Source organism: Cebus imitator, unplaced genomic scaffold (assembly GCF_001604975.1).
Source record: "Cebus imitator isolate Cc_AM_T3 unplaced genomic scaffold, Cebus_imitator-1.0 Scaffold0, whole genome shotgun sequence".
NCBI classification, from domain to species: Eukaryota; Metazoa; Chordata; class Mammalia; order Primates; family Cebidae; genus Cebus; species Cebus imitator.
This window is the reverse complement of record NW_016107315.1, coordinates 8,549,133-8,571,896: the sequence shown is the minus strand read 5'-3', so window position 1 is coordinate 8,571,896 and position 22,764 is coordinate 8,549,133. Positions and strand designations below refer to the sequence as shown.

The 22,764-nt window shown below is 49.7% G+C and overlaps 1 protein-coding gene across 1 annotated transcript in view; it reads left to right on the top strand.

The window, feature by feature from the left end:
- Positions 1 to 10,539, top strand: part of LARS2 (leucyl-tRNA synthetase 2, mitochondrial) — a 161,736-nt gene extending 151,197 nt beyond the window's left edge. The window contains exons 20-21 of the mRNA XM_017521971.2: positions 2,811 to 2,938; positions 9,075 to 10,539. Of these exons, the coding sequence (XP_017377460.1) occupies positions 2,811 to 2,938; positions 9,075 to 9,254 (308 nt within the window). The 3' untranslated portion in view covers positions 9,255 to 10,539. The remainder of the gene's footprint in view (positions 1 to 2,810; positions 2,939 to 9,074) is intronic.
- The last annotated feature ends 12,225 nt before the right edge of the window (positions 10,540 to 22,764 follow it).

The following is a 22,764-nucleotide window of genomic DNA, read 5'->3' as shown; positions in this document are numbered from 1 at the left end:
GGTCTGTCACCTAGACTGGAGGGCAATGGTGCGATCTCGGCTCACTGCAACCTCCCCTTCCTGGGTTCAAGCGATTCTCCTGCCTCAGCCTCCTGAGTAGCTGGGACTACAGGCACCGGCCACCACGCCCAGCTAATTTTTGTATATTTAGTAGAAATGAGGTTTCACCATGTTGACCGGAATGGTCTTCAACTCCTGAGCTCAGGTGATCCACCCGCCTCAGCCTCCCAAAGTGCTGGAATTAAAGGCGTGAGTCACTGTGCCCGGCCAAAGAAAAATCTTAAACTGACCTCACTGAATAAAAAAGTGGTATTTTAAAATATTTTTTCAAATTAAAAGAGTAATAAAATATCCCTTGTAGAAAATCTATGCCATAGGTTTGAAAAGAGAAAGAGAAGGCCAGGTGCAGTATCTTATGCCTGTAATCCCAGCAATTTGGGAGGCTTAGGTGGGTGGATCACCTGAGGTCAGGAGTTTGGGACCAGCCTGGCCAACATGGTGAAACTCTGTCTCTACTAAAAATACAAAAATTAGCCAGGTGTGGTGGCTCACGTCTGTAGTCTCAGCTACTCAGGAGGCTGAGGCACGAGAATCACTTGAACCGGGGAGGCAGAGTTTGCAGTGAGCCAAGATCTCACCACTGCTCTCCAGCCTAGATGACAGACTGAGACTCTGTCTCAGAAACAGAAAGTAAGAGAAATCACCCATACTTCTTTTATGTATTTACTACCAGTGTTACTAGTATTTTCTTCCAACCAATGTTATTGCTATTTCCTTCCAGCCAATCTGATGCTATAAAACTTTTATTAAGCTAGGATCATATTATATATATAATTGTATATCATTCTTTGCCATGAAATATTATCTTAAAACATGGGGGAAAAGAGCATGCAAAATTGTATTTATAGCATGATCTTGTGGTGGTGGTGTTTTGTAGAGTTGGTTTATATATACAAATAGTTATTAAATACATTAAACTACTGTCTTTTAAAATAAGTTTAAAATGCTATCTGGGGCCGAGCATGGTGGCTCACACCTGTAATCTCAGCACTTTGGGAGGCCAAGGCAGGTGCATCACCTGAGGTCAGGAATTCCAGACCAGTCTGGCCAACGTGATGAAACCCCATCGCTACTAAAAATACAAAAGGTTAGCCGGGCTTGATGGTGGGTGCTTGTAATCCCAGCTACTCAGAAGACTGAGGCAGGAGAATCGCCTGAACCAGGGAGGCGCAGGCTGTAGTGAGCCGAGATCACACCACTGTACTCCAGCCTTGGGCAACAAGAGCGAAACTCCATCTCAAAAAAATAAAATAAAACGCATCTGGGTGAACGTGACTTTTATCTTTATATTTTGGGCCTTTCAAAATTTTCTGCAAGGAGCGTGTACACTACATTTGTCATCAAGGAAGATAAAACGTTGTCATTCACAACCCAGTGTTATTGGGGCTGGCGTTGGTGGAATTGACTCCCTCTATTACAGACTCAGCTTCAGCCCATACCCTGAGCCATGGGCCTATCCCTCTAATGCATTGTCCTAGTCTCAAAGCTTATAACACAGGAGAGGTGTAGAAGGACTAGTTCCACCTCCACCACCAGTGGAAAAGCTATTCCCAGGTGAGGACTGCAGCTGCCAGGGCACTGCTCCAGAATGGGCATGCTGGCCATATTCACTTGCCCGCTCCTGCCCAGGGATCTATTTTTCTGTGTGTGTATTCCCTGTGCCTTTGGGGGCATCTCTTGTACCCATGAAATCAGCAGAGGCTTGCATCTATCTATCTATCTATCTATCTATCTATCATCTAAGAGACAGGGTCTTGCTCTGTTGCCCACATTGGACTGCAGTGGGGGGGATCATAGCTCACTGCAGCCTCAAACTCCTGGGCTCAAGTAGTCCTCTTGCCTCATCCTCCCAAGTACCTGGATTATAGGCATGAGCCACCATGCTAACTTTTTTTTAAGAGATGGGATCTTGGTATGTTCCCCAGGGTGGTCTCAAACTCCTGGCCTCAAGCAATTCTCCCATTTTAGCCTCCCAAAGTGCTGAGATTACAACAGAGGCTTTTAAGTCAAAGTTTTCCCTGCTAGGATGCGCCTTAATTAGTTCTGGAGCACTGGCTGCACTTGGACAGCTGGCTCTCTGCTACCCTGTGAGTGCACCCTCTGCCTACGGGCTGCAGCATGAAGCACTCTAGGAAACAAGGCTTGAGAGGGTTTCGTTCCTCACTGCTTCCTCATGTTTGGCCCACTCTGAGCAAAGGAAAGCTCCCTCCATTCCAGTAATCAGAGGGCTCCATTCCCAATAGGAAGTTTGCAGGAAGGTTAGGATTCCTCTGCATGTGGTAAGGAGTGTCCTGCCATTCACTGCATCCTGGCTCCAGTAATTGTGAGTAAAAGGACAGGTTGGGAGGCCTTCTTAGACCATAGAATGTATGGGCAAGATAGATAGCGAATACAGCTCAGTGCTTTGGAATCAGCTCTCAGGGTAGCACAAAGGCATTCCTTCACCAGCAGGACGTCAGAGAGATGACCCATTCAAATCAGCCTTGTTTTTCCAAACACACACTTTAGAGCAGCATATCATCCATCTTTACTGCTGTAGGTGCCACTTGCAAAAAAACAACCTGGGATTATAAACTGGGCCAAAGTGGTGAGCACCTGGCTGGCAGGCTGTGAAAAGCCGTGGCATGGCTTCCCATCGGCTCCTCAGACAGCTCCAAGCCAGGCTGTGTTGGGGCAGAAGCTTTTGTCCTGCTCTCATAATCCTCCCTGTGCTCAGAGTGACCCCGCCCTTCTGTGACTTGGCATTGCAGGCCTGGCGCTGGTGCCGACGAAGCTCTGTGCCCACTACACCTGGGACATCAGTGTGCTGTGTCAGGCGTGGCCTGCCGTGGACCCAGAGTTCCTGCAGCAGCCTGAGGTTGTGCAGATGGCAGTTCTGGTAAGTGTCTCCCCTCAACCCGAGAGCTGGGCAGTCCCTGCCCTGCTGGTGGCCCCTAAACACTGTGGTGGTTCTGAGAGGTACGTTAGCAGGCCTTTCTAGCTCACTCAGCTCAGCCCTCAGCCAGACGTTGCAACCAGGAGCAGGGCACAAAGGCCTGTCTTTGCTTTGCCAGTACCCTCAGTTTTGTAGGTCTCCACACACCAGATGCATATGAGCATAAAACTCCTGGAAAGGGGGAGTAATGAACCTGGCCCGCTCCAACCGAGGCCTGTGCTTCAGTCTCTCAGTTTCACTCAGGTGCTCTTGGGGGCTTTTGAGGGCTGAAGAAGGTGACAGTGGGGTGGGTGGCTATGCAGTAATACCTCATTCCATAAAACATATTTCAGAAAGAATCCACAAATACTTTGTTGTAAATTTGGTGTTTTTAAATACATAAGAGGAATTTATTGTTTAAACTTTTTATAAGAGCAAGTGACCCCCTTATAGTTTATCTTGCGTGTAATTTTTCTACATTTGTTTAATTTGTTAAATGAGATACATTTATGGTGAATGTCTCTTAGATATGCTGATGTGTCTGAAGAAAAAAAGAGAGCAGGGAGTGAGTGGACTTTGAACCACATGTTTCCCCTGAACCGCACATGGGGCCAGGTAATCCACATGCAAAATTAGAATATCACTGTTATCACCCTATAAAGTGAGCATTGCCATTCTCATTTTTTCAAATGAGGAATCAGGCTGAGTGAAGTTGGTCTACCCTGCCCAGGTTTATTCATTTATTCACAAATGCTTATCAAGTCTGACTCTACATTAGGCATAGTGCTCTGGAGATACAAAATCAAGACAGGACAAACAGGGTCCCTGTCTTCATGGAGCTTAAAGCGTAGTAGGAGAGACAGGGAAGAATAAAAAGGAAAGAGGAGGCCGGGCACGGTGGCTCACACCTGTAGTCCCAGCGCTTTGGGAGGCCAAGGTGGGCGGATCGCCTGAAGTCAGGAGTTGGAGACCAGCCTGGCCAACATGGTGAAACTCCGTCTCTACTAAAAATACAAAAATTAGCTGGGCGTGGTGGCAGGCACCTGTAATCCCAGCTACTTGGGAGGCTGAGGTAGGAGAATCACTTGAACCCAGGAGGCGGAGGTTGCAGTGAGCCAGGATCATGCCACTGCACTCCAGTCTGGGCAACAGAGCAAGACTCCATCTCAAAAAATAAACAAATAAAATTAAAAGGGAAGAGGAAAATAAATAAAATGATTGCAAATTGTGAAAAGTGCCCTCAACAAACCCACCTAGGGGCTAAGGGAGGACATAGCCCCACAGAGACTGGGCCAGCCAGGCTGTGGCCCCTCTGCACCTGTGCAGACCCCAGACCCAGCAGGAAGGCTGAGTTTTGGAAAGACGATACTTTGCCCAGGAGACCAGCCTCCTTCATAGCCCCTCTGTCTCCGTACCACCTCCCCTGGCACTGCCACCCCACCCCAAGGGGAGAGGAGGTGAGGCTGCCCTGGCAGGCTTCTTCCAAAATTCTTCAAAACCAAAAATATCCTTGTGGCATCAAAGAAATTTCTTCTCTTTTCTTTTCTTTTCTTTCTTTCTTTATTATTTTTTAATAGAGACAAGATCTTGCTGTGTTGCCTGGGCTAGTCTTGAGCCTTTTTTTTTTTTAGGCAGAGTCTCACTCTGTCGCCTAGGCTGGAGTGCAGTGGCACAATCTCAGCTTACTGCAACCTCAGCCTCCCAAGTAGCTGGGATTACAGGCATGTGCCACCACGCCCAGCTACTTATTATATTTTTAGTAGAGACGGAGTTTCACCACGTTGGCCAGGCTAGTCTCAAATTCCTTACCTCAAATGATCCCCCTGCCTCAGCCTCCCATAGTGCTGGGATTATAGGCAGAAGCCACTGCACCCAGTCCCAGCCCAGAAATTTCTTTAACTTGAGTAATGTTTATGAGAAATAAATATCTCATGCATCCCTAAGAACTTGCCCTCGCCCGGTTGAGAAAAGCTAACTTGAGAAAAATGGAGGGTTTCAGTCTATGAAAATACCTTTCTATGTTAAATTACCACTGCAGAAAAGAAATAGAGTTTCAATCATTGGTAAAATAATTTCAGATAACCTTTGAAATACAAACCTAAAATTAGAAGCATGTGTAAGACTCCCTGCAAGTGCACCCAGCTTGAGAACCCAGGCTGGGCTGGCACCGTGCCAGCAGCAAGGGCTTCTGTGAAGGTCCGGGTTCCCACTCCATGTGACCTCATTTGTGCCCTGGCCAGAAACAGGCTTCGAGCACAGTTCAGTGTCATTCAGTTCAACTGTGCCCGTGTTCTTTGTGCCTGTGACATGCTGGGCTCTGCCCACACCAGGGACACGGAGACAAGAGCTACCGCCTTATCACCCTGGAACGAAGGTCTGAGGGCACATGAGCTGTCACACAGTTTATGTAAGGACTTGGAAGTCAGACCATCGTGGGTATAAGTTGCAGTTTTACAAAATATTTAACATCTTTAAGCCTCAGTTTCCTGAGTTATAAAATGGAGGCAGGCACAGTGCCTGCCTTATCTGGCTGTTGAGAGAATTAGGTGGGATAATGCCAGGAAGTGCTTAGCCTGCTTCTGGACGCCCTAATGACAAAATCCTCTTAGCGCAGAGTGAGCGCCCACCCAGGGCCAGGCTCTGCCCTGGAGCTTCCCCGGTGCGAGCTCGTTTACTGAGCACAGCCGCCCGGTGAGGCAGGCTGGTTGTTATCCCCACTTCACAGACAGGCAAATGTGTGACTAACCCTGTCTTATGGGCAAGGAAATGATGGCAGGATGGGGCTGAATAACTCGCCGAAGGTCACACAGCTAGTCCAGATCTGCTCTGGGAATGGAGACTGCTGCTAGCATCAGAGTCGCCACTTCTGGCAGTTGGAGAATTAGAAAACGCATCACGGCCGGGCGCGGTGGCTCAAGCCTGTAATCCCAGCACTTTGGGAGGCCGAGGCGGGTGGATCACGAGGTCAAGAGATCAAGACCATCCTGGTCAACATGGTGAAACCCCGTCTCTACTAAAAATACAAAAAATTAGCTGGGCATGGTGGCGCGTGCCTGTAATCCCAGTTACTCAGGAGGCTGAGGCAGGAGAATTGCCTGAACCCAGGAGGCGGAGGTTGCGGTGAGCCGAGATCGCGCCATTGCACTCCAGCCTGGGTAACAAGAGCGAAACTCCGTCTCACAAAAAAAAAAAAAAAGAAAGAAAAAAAGAAAACGCATCATGAGGAGATGGGGAGGGGGCTTTGGCTTTGAAAGAGGAGCAGCCTCTCCCCAGTGGAGAGAAGGGTGCAGCAAATACCAGGAGCAAACATGGGCAGGCCCACAGAGACCCCGGCTGAGCCAGGGAGGGGGTGGAGGGGACGGCACAGGGCAGCACTAGAGACAAGGCTAAAGGTCGGGAGTGCTCCCGCCTCGGAGGCCAGATTCCATCCCTCCAAGGACAGGGGACTGCCAGGGGGTGTGAGCAGGAGAGAGAGCAGCTGTGTCAGGTCATCCCATCTCTACCACTGCCTGGGGTGGAGCCTAGGTGGACAAGTGACTTCACTTCATGTGCCTCAGCTTCCCTATCTGTAAAATGGGATGTGATATTCATACATCGACTCACAGGTTCATGGAAAAGAATTGCATAGTTCAGTGCTTGGCACAGAGTGAGAGCTCAGCACATGGAAGATCATACTGTTATTAGCCGATGCGAGCTATCCTCATGATGGGGACAGGTGATGGATTAGAGTGGGAGGGGCACATGTGGCCCAGGCCCTGTCCGCAGCTGTCAGAAAAGTCCAGGAGGGTCATGCTTCGGCCCTCTCCAAAGATGGAGGCACAAGAGCCCCACAGCATGGCAGCCTCTGTTTGAAATGATGTCAGTGTCCTTGTTCCCCTTTGGGCCCTGAAGCCCAGGCTCAATGTTGAGTCTCAACCTGACTTCTCTGCCCATCTCCTTGGCACTTTATGCCAGAGACAGGTGGAACGTGATCAACACCCACTCGCCCTGACGGGACGGCCTTGGTAAGGCAACTCAGGGGAGGCCCAGGGAGCCAGAACCATGTAAGGGTGCCTGAGGCAGCATGGGAAAGACTCAGAGCACCATGGCCACATCCAGAGATCACATGCCCTACCCCCAAAGCCCCAGCTGTGGACAGGAATGACTCAGCTCCTTGGAAAGGCTGTCACGAGTAATGACTTAGGATCAGTCCACCAGGCTCCAGGCAAGCACAGGAAGCTCGCTGGGTTTGGAAACGGGTAATTGTGCTGAGGCCGTGCGTCAAAGAGGACATCCCACAGCCGGCTCCTTCTGTTGTGGCCAGCACTCTTCACAAAGGCAGGGGGAATGTGGCTGAGTGACCTGGTCCCTTTACGCAGGTTCTTTCACCTCCTTCACTCCAGAATCTGGAGAATTCTGTTCTTAAGGGGGAAAAAAAAAACACCTAAGCTCAAGATCCCACAGCTTGTGAGACCAGGCCTGAGAGTCAAACCTGAGTCAGCCCACATGAAAGCACATGCTCCCCCTCGCCAGCACCCCCTCTGCGGGTGGTGGCCCAGAGATGTTACCCTGGACTGCTCTTCCATAGGAGGATAGACATGATTTACTAACAAGTGCATGTCCTGAGAATTCACTGTTGGGGACCCCGGGACTTCACAAGGGGCATGGCTCTTGTGTGACAGGTGGGAGGTCTCTTCCAAGATCTCAGTCCAACCGAGCATGTGACCTTGAAAGAAGGCAGCTGCTAATGTCTCAGAAACACCAAGGCAGAGGCCCACAGTCCTTCAAAACACACACCTAGTTCCCCAGCTTCAGAACGCTTTAAAACGCTGCAGCATGGAGCCTCATGCTTTCCAAACAGTATTTCAGAACATGTCAGGATTCAGTGTTTTATTTGTCCTCTCCCTAGTGACCTAGGCTAATGCAGACAATGAAAATGCCACCAAATTCTGCAAAACTCTGAAAAAATGAAGTGGCTGATTAGGGCACATTTGATCATGTGCTTTGGTTGAAACTTGAGAAATTATTCCTAGTAACTTTTCCTAAGACCGTGACTATAGTTTCTAAGTGAAAAACAAGAGAGTTAGTAAAAGAAATGTGTGCGTAGGTTTCGGAGCAATGGGATTGAGGATTTGGAAGCATGACTGTTTAGAAACTGAGCCACGTGGTCACCTTCCCTCACTGAAGCAATATTCCGTGAATACCCACCTGTGTCTAGAACTGTACTGACCCATGTTAAGCAAGAAAGAGTGGTTAATGTGACAAGATGTGGATCCAATTTATTTCTTTTTTTTGAGACAGAATCTCATTCTGTCACCAGGCTGGAGTGCAGTGGCACAATCTTGGCTCGCTGCAACCTCCACCACCCAGGTTCAAGCCATTCTTCTGCCTCAGCCTCCGGAGTAGCTGGGACTACAGGCATGCGCCACCATGCCCAGCTAATTTTTGTATTTTTAGTGGAGACGGGGTTTCGCTATGTTGGTCAGGATGGTCTCTACCTCTTGACCCCATGATACACCCGCCTTGGCCTCCCAAAGTGCAGGGATTACAGGCGTCAGCCACCATGCCCCGCCTATGTGGAACCAATTTCTAAGTCATCGCTCTCTAGTGCCGCCTTCTGGAGCCAGTCATCAGAAAGACAAGTTGACTGTGTCCCCAGTGAAATTGTCAACCGTTTGGTCCACTTGAGACCAAGGTAAAATCTGAGGGGACAGCTCGCTCTAACCTGGATCTGAACTTAGACTTAAGCCCCGATGACAGAATAATCCCTTGCTGCCTGGAAATGGCCCAAGCCACCTCATGCTGAGGATTTTTGACATAATCTCTACCACAGCTGTGTATGGGAGCAGTGCTCAGAAAATGTAAGGTGGTCCTCCACGTATAGGCACTCACATGCAGTCTGAGTGTCTCTGTGTTTCTGCAGGTGTAGGCATTAATCCTATCCAGCTGGTTGCATTTTACCCTTTTGGGAAGCAGGGTGCTGACTTCTCCTTTCCCCACCTCTGTTCCCTTTTCCTGAACAAATGCAGCCACGCCCTTTGCAGGCAAGAGGTCCTGGTATTGTGCTGCCTGCCACTTGAGGATGTTCCTCATTGTTTGTCTTGGCTTTTCTCCTTCTCAGATCAACAATAAAGCTTGTGGCAAAATTCCTGTGCCCCATCAAGTTGCCCAGGACCAGGACAAAGTCCACGAATTTGTTCTCCAAAGCGAGCTGGGTGTCAGGCTTTTGCAAGGGCGAAGCATCAAGAAGTCCTTCCTCTCCCCTAGAACTGCCCTCATCAACTTCCTGGTGCAAGATTGACAGCCGGGAGGCTGCAGCCACCACGAGGGCCTCTGAGGAATCTCCTTCCAGGCCTAGGATGAAGGGGCAATGTCTGCTGGCCCGGGGGAAGGAAAAAGACAAACGTCTTAACTGTTTACCTCGGTCCTGTGGCCTACTTCAGTCAACAGCGTGCCTCTGTAGTGTGGCCTGGTGCTGGGGCGAGGGTGAGCTGGGCAAAGGAGAAACATGAGTGACTGAGGAGGACATCGGACAGCCTGCCCTCACCCCCACCCAGACTACAGGTACAGGAGGCCGTCCAATCCCACAGGAAGCCATCAGACACTGCTGGATGGGAGCAGGAAGGAGCACGGTGCCCCTGAGCAGCCAGGGAGCCTGCGGATCTGGGAAGTGGCTCTGCCTTAGGCGCTCCTCGGGAACATGCAGCCAGCATGAGGAACTGCAGAGCTCAGGTGCAGTGTGGCAGCCACTTGGAACTGCTAACTGAGCCTCCAGATGGTGGTGAACGGTCTCTTTGCCTTCAGGCTGGATGAGGAAGCCTTTTAAGTCACATCCAAATAACCAATATGTGGAAATGGACACAGGGTTCTTCTGAAGTTGCTTTGAATCAAAAGGCAGGCAATGCTGGTTCCTCTGCCTGTGTCCCCAGCACTCCCCAGCTCTGTCATGCAGGCCTGTACTCCCCAGCCCCAGCTGGATGTGCCTCTCAGGCTTGCCGCAGTTCTGACACACAGGCTCCCGGGCAAAGCACCACTTCCTCCCGTGAATGACGAGCAGCACCATGGCCACTCCCTTGGGTGCGCAATTTGCTGTGTAGTGAAGTGGAACCAGGCTCCAGGCTGCCGGTCCCCAACCTCAGAGCCCACTGCAGCCCAGTAGGGATGTAGCAAGGCCCCAGAGGGCAATGCCACCATTGTTGATGTGACCCCAGAGCCAATAATTAGGAAGAGCAAGCTCAGCACAGCAGAGTGGAACTGAGGCCCCTGGGTGTTGCCTCTGGTGTCCAAGCCACGGCAGTCTGGCTGTTGGGAAGATGGCCAGGGATGGACTCATGTCATGGGCACATTAGGCTAATCCTGGTTTTATGTGAAGTCAGCAATTAAGTGTTCCCACTAGAACTGGCCTAAGCCACTGATTCACATTTAATGAGGGAAGGTGGGGGAGAATCTAGCCATTTTGTAATGCCAGCAATCTATATTTGTTATCCGATGCCGTTTTTCTGAAGTAGCCTCAGATGTGGTCCCCCTGCAGTTCAGCAGTTAACAGATGACCTTTTTTGGTGTAATAAAATGTTTGTCATCTATGACTGTAGGATGTGTGATCTTGGAATAGCCACCATATTCCAACTTCAGAGTTAACGATGAACCGATTGAGGTATTCCATCATCATCAGAGCATTGGCTGTGTGTCTGACTCTGCATGGAATGCTGTAAAGTGGAACGCATGTGGTTCTTCTTGCTCCACGACTTACAGTCCAGGATAGACAACACAGATATAAGCACACTAGCAACAGCAACTAAGTCACTGATGCTCAGACATAATGTTCTCTGGTCCTCGGCCCAGATACTCCCATTTAATTGGTCCAGGGTATAGCTTGAGCATCAGGAACCTTTAAAACTCCACAGGTGATACTAATGGGCAGCACAATTTGAGACGACTGGATACATTGATGCACTTGAACAATGATGATTTCTATGTAGTTCTTCCTCTCACTGATCCTCAGCTTTGCAGGGATGAGTTTGGTCCAGGACCAGGAGTAGGACCGAAGGGGAAGACAGGGCCAGAAGTCTTAAATATACACCCATGAAGATACCTGGGTCGAGGAGGGAGGAGTGAGTGTTTTTGCTTGATTATCTTGTTCTTTCCTAGGGTAAGCTGAGTGGTCTTGAACAAGATGAGGGAAGGAAGCCCTTTATTTGTACATGATCTGACCAGAGCAATGGGCCAGTAAAGCCTCAGGGCTGCTAGACTGACCAGCATGGCTCTGGAGAAGTTGCTCCAAGAGGATGAAGCTTTTGCAAACAAGAGCTCATCTGTACTTCCTAAGAGACAGTATGGGCAGTGGGACAACTGGATAGAAAACGCTAACCCCCAGAAGTGGGGAGGTGGGGAATAATCTCAGCCATTTACTGACTGTCTTAATGAGGTCAGAAACTGAACTCAGCAGATTCACTTGGATTATTATCTTACTTAATTCCCACAAAAACTCTAGAGGGGAGGAATTATTCTCTCATAAATGAAGAAAACTAGACTCTGAGGTTCAGTAATTGGCTCAGTTTTCACAGCGAATAAGTAGGAGAGTCGGGATCCAAACCCACATCTTCTGGCCTCCACCTCACCACGTCTACCAGTCCCCTCCCATGTCCCATGTTGCCCATGTTGTTTGATGTACAACAGGCAGGTGAGACGGCTCCCAAAACCACTGGCATTTTGAGTCGAGTATGGCTGGGGCTTCCCTCCTGGAAAGCATGTAAGCCTGGAAGATCCCAGCAGTGGTGTCCTCTCTACAGGGGCTGTGGTGAGTGAGAGGCCAAGAGCATGTAGTTAGTTCCAGACAGCTGGGGGTAAAGTCCAGCAAGTGGAAGATGTAGACTCATGGGCAAATATCAGGGTTATTTCTATTGGGGCAACAAGAGAACAGAGTTTGTGCACGGGGAAAGCGGTGCCCCGTGGCATGTGCTACCACAGTAGGAGCCAGCTGTCTGCCAAAGAAAATTGATCTCTAAGACCCTGAAACAATTAGTGTGCTGGGAAACAGCACAGACATGTTTCATCCCAGCCTAAATACACACCTCCAGGGGACAGGCTAAGAAAAGCAGGGTACATCCAGTCAATGGAAGGCAAGGCAGCCAGTAACAGATGGTTTTTAAAAAACATGTAGCCTGGAAATTTTCTCATGAATAAAGGAAGATACATACACAATGCAGTCCTGTCCAATTTTTTTTTTTCAATGCTGACAATGAAAATTGAGAGCAGGAAATTTGCTTGCATACCATTGGCTGAGACTCCAAGTTATTTTTTCCTTCTGTCTACTTTCTTGCATTTTCTCATTTTTATTGGCCATCTAGTATTTCAGTAATACTTCATGGGGCTAAACACCAAAATGTACAGTTTTGTGAAGCTCTAAATGAATCAGCTAAGAACCTGTTTCCCTTGATTTTTCTCTTCTTCTCCCAGGCAGGATATCTAGCTGTCTATGAGGATGTATCCTAGCTAGGAAAATATGCTCCTTTCCTTGTATGAAGTGGAATCCAAAGAAACAAGAAGCGGCCCCCGCAAAGTTACTGCTTGCACAGTTGCTCAGTCTAGGTGGGTGTGGGGAGCTCCCTTTCTTGCGTCTCAGCCTTAGCACAGAACAGAAGGCAGCGTTCCCCCAGTGGAACTCTCCTGCCCACTTGCTGACAGATCAAAGCGGGAGGCGTTATCACTCCTTTTGCAGATCACAGCTTGAGACCATGATAGTAAGTGATGATGTATCTTGAACCCCTCAATCTGTGCTCATTCCACTTAGAGCACTTCCTCCCCGTGCTACCTCCAGGCAAAATATAGCGCAAGAGGTAAACTTTCTTGTTTTTCTTTTTTTGAGACAGAGTCTCACTTTATCACCCAGGCTGGGGTGCAGTGGTAGGACCTTGGCTCACTGCAACCTCTGCCTCCCGGGTTCAAGCCATTCTTGTGCCTCAGCCTCCCGAGTAGCTGGGGTTACAGGCACCCACAACCACGCCGCACTAATTTAGGAGGTAAACTTTCTTAACTGGCTGGCCCAGCCAGACTGTATAAGTCAAGGAAAGGCAGAGGGGTAGACAAAAAGAGTTTTCCTTCCTCTTTGTTCCTGTGAGAAGAGCAAGCAGAAAACAGCTGTTTCATGGGCTGGGTCCCTGCCTGACACTCAGAGGGTGGATGGCTAAAGGCTCTCATCCAAACTGATGAGCTTGGAGAAAGGAATCTGGGGTGACCAACAATGAGCAAGTAGGGAAATCCCCCCGAGGGTGGGTGGGTGGGTGGTGATGGTGCTGGTAGGGAGGGGAGAGCCTGAAGCAGCCAGGGAAAGTCCAGTCCTGTGGGCAGAGGCCCCAGTTCTAAGGGTGGGCCCAGTGACCTCACTCCAGGCCTCCATTGCGCTCCCTCAGCCTGTCCACATGAGGGGCTGGAGGCAGCTTTGAGGAATAAGGAGGCCCTGGAGGGAAGGTGGTAACCAGGACTGCTGGAACCCAGTGCCCCATAACTCATCTCCCTGTGCCTTAAGCCCCGAACTTGAATTCCAGTTCCTATTCAGCCTCTGGAAGAGCACATCTAAGACAGACATGCTGTATACAGAAGCCATAGGCTGCGATTCCCCGACATTACAACGTCTATCACTTCTGAGGACTAATTATGGGCCAGCCCCTGTTCTAAGTGCTTTGCCACATACAGAGCCTTGCCCAAGACCACACACAGGAAGATGGCAGAGCCATGATCCCACTCTGCTCCACCTTGCTGCTTCCCAAAGACCTTTACGCAAACCAGCCCTCGAACCTCCTGGATTTTCCCAGATGGTCTTTATTTATAGCTTTCTCTCCAGTTGTTCCCCAAATGCCCCAGAGCCTGCCAAAACCACACATCCTCATGTGTGTCTGCAAAGGTTGGCTCGCTGTGGACACACACCTGGTTGAATATATCCCTGAAGTTTTGAGGCACCCAATTCAGCATGTGGGGTCGGCCCTCTCAGCCTGGGACTGACAGCTCCCAGGGAGCCATCACCTCTGGCAGACGGAGCCTCCTTTGGGCACCATCCCTGGGACCTAGAAGTCAGGAAGCCAACTTTGCCCAACTCCACCTACTGTGAGGAAAATCCCATGGCAGAGGGGAGAGGGGAGACCTGGTCTCGACCTCCCTGATGGGAAGACTCCTTGGCCACACAGCAGCCCCGTCTGTGTCTTCTGCAGATCATCCTTTCCACAGACAATAGAAGAGCCCCATCTGGGATTCATTAAGGAGGGCCCAGCCCTGGTCCCTCCAGCCCTGTTCCCTCCAAGGGAGGCCTCACCCACCACATGTGCTGCCACATACTCATGGCTGCCTCAGAACCCAGAGGAGAACTAGATCTTAGGGGAGGGGTTCCTCTTCCTCAGGCACTGTCACGGGAGCGTAGAAAGGAATAATGTGTTCATTACACTGTGGGATCCATAGAGGAAGCGGGCACCGAAAGATTGATGCCATTCATTGGGTCTGGCTTGTCAATCATCAGAGTCAGAGTGGGCCAGAGAGGCTTTGTCAGGTGCATTCAGAGACTCACTGTCAGTGCACAAGAGGTCAGCCGCTGCACAGAGATAGGCTGACAGCTGCAAAGAGGGAACCTAAAGCAAGTGTCAACAGATATCCCCATTATTAGTTATCAACTCTTAGTGGTCAGTTAACATCATAGTTTCCAGGAATATTTTAGTTTTCTATTAATATTTTAATTAACTACAAGTGTCAGAGTCATCAGCAAACATCTAAGTCATCAGTAAACATCTTAGGCATCAGTTTCCCCCTGAATGAGTGTAGGAGACTGCTTACTCATCATTTACTGCATTATTACTGGTGATACCTTAATTATGCACTAATACTTAGCAGTCTGCTAATATCTTGTCTACCAGTCATCTTCGGCAATAAACATGTTTTAATTATCAGCTGATAATTTAATGTAGCCATAACAAACCCCCAAATCTCAGTGGTCTGATCCAGCAAACTTTATTCTCATTCCCATAAGTCTAATCCTCTGGAGAAGAGAATGGGGAGGAGGTTTTTTTCCATTCAGTTTCACCTTGACAGAGGGTTCGTGCAGACTTCACCGTCCTCAGCTTTTGGCTTTCATGGTTGCCTTAGATGTCAAATCTAGCCCACAGATAAGCGGGGGAGAGGTGGAGTGTCACAAGGGGCTTTGACCAGGCCTGGAAGCAGTGTACGTCACTTCTGCCCACTTCCTCTTGGCCAGAATTCAGTCACGTGCCTCAGTCAATTGCTAGGGGCTGGGCAGCCACTTCCCAGCAGTGACTGCAGGAGGAAAGGGGAACCTGATCTTGGAGGGCAGCTGGCTGCCTCTGCCACATGGACAATCTTTGTTTTCAAATTGTTGCTTGTCAGTGTACATCTAAGTTACCTTCTAAATATCTCAGGTGTCTGCTAACACCTTGTTTTGCAGCTCCTCCTGAGTGACAGCTGTTTGCCTTCCAGATCTGTGACAGCTGCTGTGGGTCTAAAATAGCAGAGCAATCAGACTCTGGTTGGCTGCCAAACTGGAATGGCGCCTGCCCCATGCTCTAGACTTTGCATGGAGATGTGCAAAGTCACGGACGTGCTTTGTACCATTTTATAAAATACTGGGTTTACTCTGAGGATTTGTTTATTGGTCCTCAATTCTCCCCACCCTCCTTCTGTGAGGCTCACACATTGGTTTGTGAGATAGTTTGGACTATTTTGGTTTAGGGGGTGTTGGGACATTTTGAAACGTAGAGAAAGTCAGGCTTCCCAGATGCCCTGCAGGAAACCTGGGAAATTCTCCAGATTCCTGCTCCTAAAAGGTCATGGCTGCTCATTCAGGGTGGAAATTGATACTTCCCAGGATGCCTCACTGTGCTCTGGTCCAGGATACACCTCACCCCAACACACACACAAACACACCTGCACCCCCCCACACACATACATATACTACACACACACACACCATATGCCACCTACACCACACCACACACATGCACACATATATACCGCATACCACACATTCATACACACCACACAACTGAAGGCTTGCTTTAGGGGAAGGTAATTTATTTTTGCCTGACAGAAGGATGTGCCTCACACCATGTGACTGGAGAGGTGGAGAGGGCAGTTTAGTCTTGAGAGTTCATCAGAGTCACAGCTGTTAGGGAAGTGCCCGGGCCTGGGGCCAAGGTGGATGGTGAAACAGGAAGGCTGCCCCCATTTCCACATGTGCTCACATGGGACACCCCCACCTGAGGCCTCGAACTACAGGTGCTCCCCTCCCCTGACAGCTCCCACCTCTGGCGGGAGTCTTCTCTATTACTAATCAAAAGCATAGTAATAATAATCATATTATATGTAATGGCCATGGTATACTGAGTGTCTGTTACCTTTTTTTTTTTTTTTTTTTTTTTTTTTGGAGACAGGGTCTCACTCTGTTGCCCAGGCTGGAGTGTAGTGTCATGACACTGCAGCTTCAACCTCCCAGGCTCAAGTGATCCTCCTCCCTCAGCCTCCCTAATAGCTGGGACCATAGGCGTGCACAAGCATGCCCAGCTAATTTGTTTGACTTTTTTGTACAGACAATGATATACTCCTCCCTTCGTGCCACAGATTGAGCTTGACAGATGGCCCAGAGGGTGAGAGGTGCTTTCAGGACCTTATCTGGGCTCTACTGTTTATGGACCATGAGAGCTTAGCAGGTTCCTTAACCTCTCTGTGCCTCTGTTTCCTCATCTGTGGAATGGAGAGAATGGCTCCAACCTCTGCCTTGTGAGGGTGCACTGAAGCAATGTGTGTGTGACAGGCCCAGGACAGTGCCGGGCACACAGTGCATGCACTACTCTTCGGTCACCCAGCACTCTTAGGAGGACATGCTTCATCCCATGGAATTCTCACCAGCTACGTGTGAGGAGCTCCACTGTACAGATGAGAAATGGGCTTGGCAACGTCAGGTAACCTGCCTGAGGTCACTGACCTCCCTTCTGCTCCAGCAGAAGCCCCACCCCGGCCTGGATAAGCCTGGGAGCCAATGCCGCATCCCGATGGGGATGGGGACAGGGAAGAGGCAGCCTCTCCGCCCTTCAGTGCCCTGAGGAGCAGCCTCCAGAGGGGGAGGAGATGCCGGTCTCCCTGGCCTGCCAGGAAAAGGTGAGTCCTGAGGCAGTCCTGTGGGAGGCAGTGGCTACCCAGGGAGGAATAGAGGAGAGGTCAGAGGCCTGGCCTTGATTCTCATGGGCTTCCCTTCCTGCAGCCCCTTCCTCGTCCCGTAGCACTGAAGACTGGATTCCAGCCTTGGCAACATAGTCAGACCCCACTCTAAAAAATTTTAAAATTAGCCAGGCATGGTGGTACACAGCTGTGTCCCCGGCTACTTGGGAAGCTAAGGTGAGAGGATCACTAGATCCCAGGAGGCTGCAGTGAGCCAAGATCATGCCACTGCACTCCAGCCTGGGTGACAGAGTGACACCCTCTCTCAATAAGAATTTTAATACTACTCATGACCACAGGTGGAGCAGGTTTTCCCTGGGCGCTGCAGCAGAGATCAGGCCCAATTGAGGTTCATGCTGGGACCCCAGAGGATAGTTGGGGCTCAAGCTAGCCCTGCGGGTCAGGGAGAGACAGTGGCAGTGGGATGGAGGGGTCTAACATCTTGTTTTTGTCCAGGTGCCGATCTTTCCCTGAAACCCAAGGGGCAGTGCAAGAGACAGGAATTGTGAGTGTCTTGTTCCCCCAGGGCGTGTGTGTGCCTGTGTTCACCCTCCCAGGCCTAAGCAGTGGCTCCAGGGCAGAGTCCAGGGGAGGACAAAGAACACCAGGTCACCTAGAGGGTTGTGCTCACCTGCACCTGCTGCCACAACCCCACATGCTTCCACAAACCTTGGATCACCCTCAATGCTCTGTGCTATGCTAAGCAAATTATATATGGAGTTGATAAGACATAGTCCCTATGAGCTCTGTCCATTCCCCCACCTCAGTGGCCTCCTCATTGCTTCTCAGACAGTCAGGCACACTCCTGCAAGACCTCACACCTGCTGTCCTTCTACCCGGAGAGCTCCTCCCCACATGGCTCACTCTCGCCGCCTCCTGTTGTCTGCTCCCAGTGAGGTCTTCCCCGACCAGCCTACATAAAATACCACCCCACCCCAGCACTCCCTACCCCCCAGCAAATAACAGTATATTTTACTTAATTTACTGTGTTTTGTTTTATCATTTGCCTTCCCTTCCAGAATATCAGCATCATGAGGGCGGGGACTTTCGCAGCTTTATTTATTTACAGTAGTTTTATCATCTGTTGAATCTCCAGACCTAGAATGCCATTCAGGCACACCATAGGTGCTCAGTAAGTAGTTGAATGAATGAATGAACCCCTGTGCACCTGGATAGTGTATTATGGGAGTCAGACAATTCACTGCAGCCCCTAGATACCCATAGTGGGATCCCTGGACCGGCACCCTGGGCATCACCTTGGGTACTTGTTAGAAATGCTTATTCTTGGACCCACCCCAGACCTGTTGAATCAGAAACTACGTTTCACCGAGATCCTTGGATGATTCTCAAATGCACATTACAGTCTGAGAAGAGCTACACTCAACTGGAAAATGGTCCCCGTGGGCCTTCCCTAGAATGCCCAGCTCTGTATGGCTCACAAAACCCTCATGAACAATGTGGCCCCTGCCCATTTCATGAACCTGTTCTCCAAGCCCTGGACTACCACACATCCTCCACTGCAGACACAGGCGACACAAGCAGGGGTCGGGGGCCAGCACTCCATCTCCCCACCAGCCTTCCCAGGAACACCCTTCCCTGCTCTCCCTGGCTAGCTCTTTGCATGCTTCGAGCAATCACTGAAGGAGTTTAGGTTACAGAGAGGCATGGTCAGAACCTTTTTTTTTTTTTTTTGAGATGGAGTCTCGCTCTTGTCACCCAGGCTGGAGTGCAATGGCACAATCTCAGCTCACTGCAGCCTCTGCCTCCCAGGTTCAAGCGATTCTCCTGCCTCAGCCTCCCGAGTAGCTGGGACTACAGGTGCCTGCCACCATGCCTGGCTAATTTTTTGTATTTTTAGTAGAGAAGGGGTTTCCCCATGTTGGCCAGGCTCCAGGCTGATCTTGAACCCCTGACCTCAGGTGATCTACCTGCCTCGGCCTCCCAAAGTGCTAGGATTACAGGCATGAGCCACTGTGCCCGGCCGGTCAGGTGGGTCAGGTCAGGTCAGTTTTTTTAGAAAAAAACTTGCTGGCTCTGGTGTATACAGTAGATCAGGGGCAAGAGACTGAACAGGAGGCTTCAGTTACTGCCCCATGCAATGGGGTGAGGAGCTCACCTGGGGCTGGCCCCCAAGCAGACAGGAAATGGCTGGGGCTCTGGGTGAGGGCAGGGCTATGGAATGAGAGAGAAGGGGCAGAATGAGAGAGAAGGGCAGTGTTGCCAGTGGACAGACACTGGCAGCATGCTGGAGATGGGAATGACCAGGACTGGGACATCCAGCACACCACTAGGGTAAGAGGGTGCTGCCTTGTGGGGAGAGCCAGGAGGATAGGTTTATTCAGGGGTCCAGAGCCTACAGCTGAGCGGGCCTGGCTGGGAAGGGGTCACTGTGTGCCCTTGAGCCACCACACCTGAACCTGCTTTGTATCCTCCGGACGAAATTAGGATCTTGGGGTAGGGAAGGTGGAGAACATGTCCATTCCAAGGAGGCCTGTCCCTGGGGCCAGTCTTTGGGGTATGATGGCTGAAATGAGTCAGCCAGAGTGTGTTTTGCCATGTATGGCCCATGGAGAGGAAGCCTCTGGGGGAGCAAGTGCCCATTTGCTTCCCTGATGGCTACTTCTCTGCCCATGTGCAGAAGGTAGGGAGAAGGCAGGAGAAGAAAGGCCCCAGCTCTATATTTTTGTTGTAACCATCGCAAGGACATGGGACACAGGCTGCAGCGGCCCTCAGAGGCCTTCTAGCCCAGGGACACTCAGCTGCCTCCCTAGTCCCTCCTTCAGGGAACCTGCTCACCTCAAGAGAAGCAAAGCACCATTTCTGGAGGAGTTTGAATACAGTTTCACAGCATCTTGTTGCAATCGCTGTGCACAGGGACGTTTAAGACTCTACAGCTGGCTTCTCAATTGTTGGGAGCATTTTGTTGCCGTGGAGCCTGCAGAACCAACCTGCCCTCTCCACAGCTGGGTAACCTATGTCACCAGTGCACACATATCCAGGTTAGCATCATAACCAGTGCACACGTCACCAGGTTAGTGTCTCTGAAATCAAGATGTACTCTGTTTTTTTTTTAAAAGATGTTTCACCATGTTAGTCAGGCTGGTCTTGAACTCCCAACCTCAGGTGATCCGCCCGCCTTGGCCTCCAATGTGCTTGGATTACAGGCGTGAGCCACCACGCCCGGCCAAGATGTGCTCTTAAAGGGAACAATTATGATGCTGTCGCTGTAAATCTTGCACAATGGCCACTGGTAACTTGGAAGAAAATCCTAGAGACAAGAGTGAGGACATCACAACTCTTGTAAAACAGTGATTCAGAAGAGTTAATGTGAACAAGTTTCAGACATGCCTTAACCTGCTTGCTTTACTTGTATTTTCCTTTTTATATATGTACCATAGTGATATATGATAAAATTTATCTAAATGATGGCTGGGCACGGTGGCTCACACCTGTAATCCCAGCACTTTGGGAGGCCGAGACGGGTGGATCACTTGAGGTCAGGAATTTGAGACCAGCCTGGCCAACATAGCAAAATCCTATCTCTACTAAAAATACAAACATTAGCCAGGCTTGATGGCGCATGCCTGTAATCCCAGCTACTTGAGAGGAGGCAGAGGCATGAGAATCCCTGGAACTTGGGAGGCAGAGGTTGTAGTGAGTGGAGATTGCACCACTGCACCCCAGCGTGGGTGACAGAGTGAGACTTTGTCTCAAAATAATAATCATCATCATCTAAATTGAAAAATAAAAATCTAAATAAGTCTGAAAGATATATTTCAATAGTATAGAATTAAAAATCTAAGTAATAAGAGAATGCCCTGCCAAAGTTTAATATCAGCATTGTGTGTGGGGTGGGGCGCAGTGTATGGACCTTAAAAATCACTGAGATCTCTGACTGGATGAAATATGGATAATTGTCCATTGAAGTCTACTTAATACCTTGAGTTAAATTCCTAAGATAGCATTGTATTGAAATCACCTTGGTGTCTGTTTTCCCCACCAGGCTACTTCCTTGAAGGCTGAGCAGCACCTTGATGATGAAGTCTCCAGAATCTCGCACAATGTACAGTAGGGAGGCGTAGTGATGTCCCGTCAACCAGTGGGTTTGGGTAGTTGCGTGTTCCTATATATCAGCCATAAAGGTGCCTGCACTTCTTTTTTTTTTCTGGGAGAGTGAGTGGAGTTTGGAATCCCTAAACCACTTCATCAGCAAGGCCCCTGGTGTGGTTGTATAGCTTGTACACTGCACAGAGGCACCCAGACAAGGGGCCCAGTGGGGCTGAAATTGGTGGCTGACCTGCTGCCCAAGCCACGTGCCTGTGGGACTACCTGCCCAGTGCAGGCAGCTTTTCTCATTTTTACAAACATGCGATGGAGGTGGCCAGTGGATTTGTTCCTCAGCCCCTAAGTGGAATTTCCCCTGCAGCACCACTGACCTTAGGAGTCCTAAGCAGCTGGTCAGGATGGGCTAAAAGCCTGACCTTCAGATTGGCCCAAGGTGTTGAAGTCATTCCAAGGGTCAAGAAGTAGTTACACTGGTACCAAATGCATGTTGTTGGGACGAGGGAAGTGGTTACAGACTTGGGTGAAGCTGGCGGTGCAGGAAAAACTCTAATTCTAATCCTGACTCTACACCGGCTCTATGACCTCAAGTGAGTGAAACACAAATGGGATTTTTTATTTCTTTAATTACAAAGTTGACTCAGGGGTTCTAGCTGGTGGGTAGGGTAAGAGTTCTGAGAGGAAACAGTGCTGAAAACAGTTTGGGGATATTCTCTAAGTTGAAAACTGCTGAGCGGCCCGAAATGATGCCTGGAGATTTTTGCTCATGGGGAACAAAAGGGTAAGAGTTGGAGGGTTTCCTGCTTGGCAGTTCAGTTAAGACTTCGGTTCTGGTCTCTGGCTGCCACAGAATCAGTGATTGTTGAAGATCAGCCGTGGGGCATCATCCGAACACAGCAACCCAGTGCAAATATAGTTTTTGTGTGTTTTCAAGTCTTGGTGGCCAAGAGCTGGGCCAACTCCAAGGGCAAAGAAGCCTGATAGGGAGGCAAAGACAGCTGTGGGGAGGGAGTGAGGGAGCTGCTGGAGGAAGTATTGTGGGTCTGTTTTAAGACTGGAAAGTTGGAAAGCTGAGGAAGTACAATGTGTTTCAGTAACAGGGTTCAGCAATCGCTGGCCTCCACTGGGACAGTTCCCCTGAGGTGAGAGTCCAAAGGAACTGAGCATTTCTATTTACCAAAATACTGAGGCCAGAGCCCATGGGAGCCAGGAAGCGGAGAGGGGTGGGGAGGACAACCAAGTGTTTAAACCAGAGAGAACCCGCTCGGTGTGTTAGTGGTTATGGACCTTGGCTGTGGATCAGAATGGCCCTCTCTGGGCCAAAACTGAAAACCACTGGACAGTGGAATAATGGAGAGATTGGCAGACAGTGGCCTGTGGACCAAAGCTGGGCCTAGCATCTGTTCTTGTAAGTGAAGTTGTTTTGGAACGCTGCCATGCTCAATTGTTTATATATTGTCTGTGGCTGCTTTTTAATAGAGTTGAGTAGTTGCGACAGAGACTTTATGTCCTACAAAGTCTAAAATATTTATTATCTA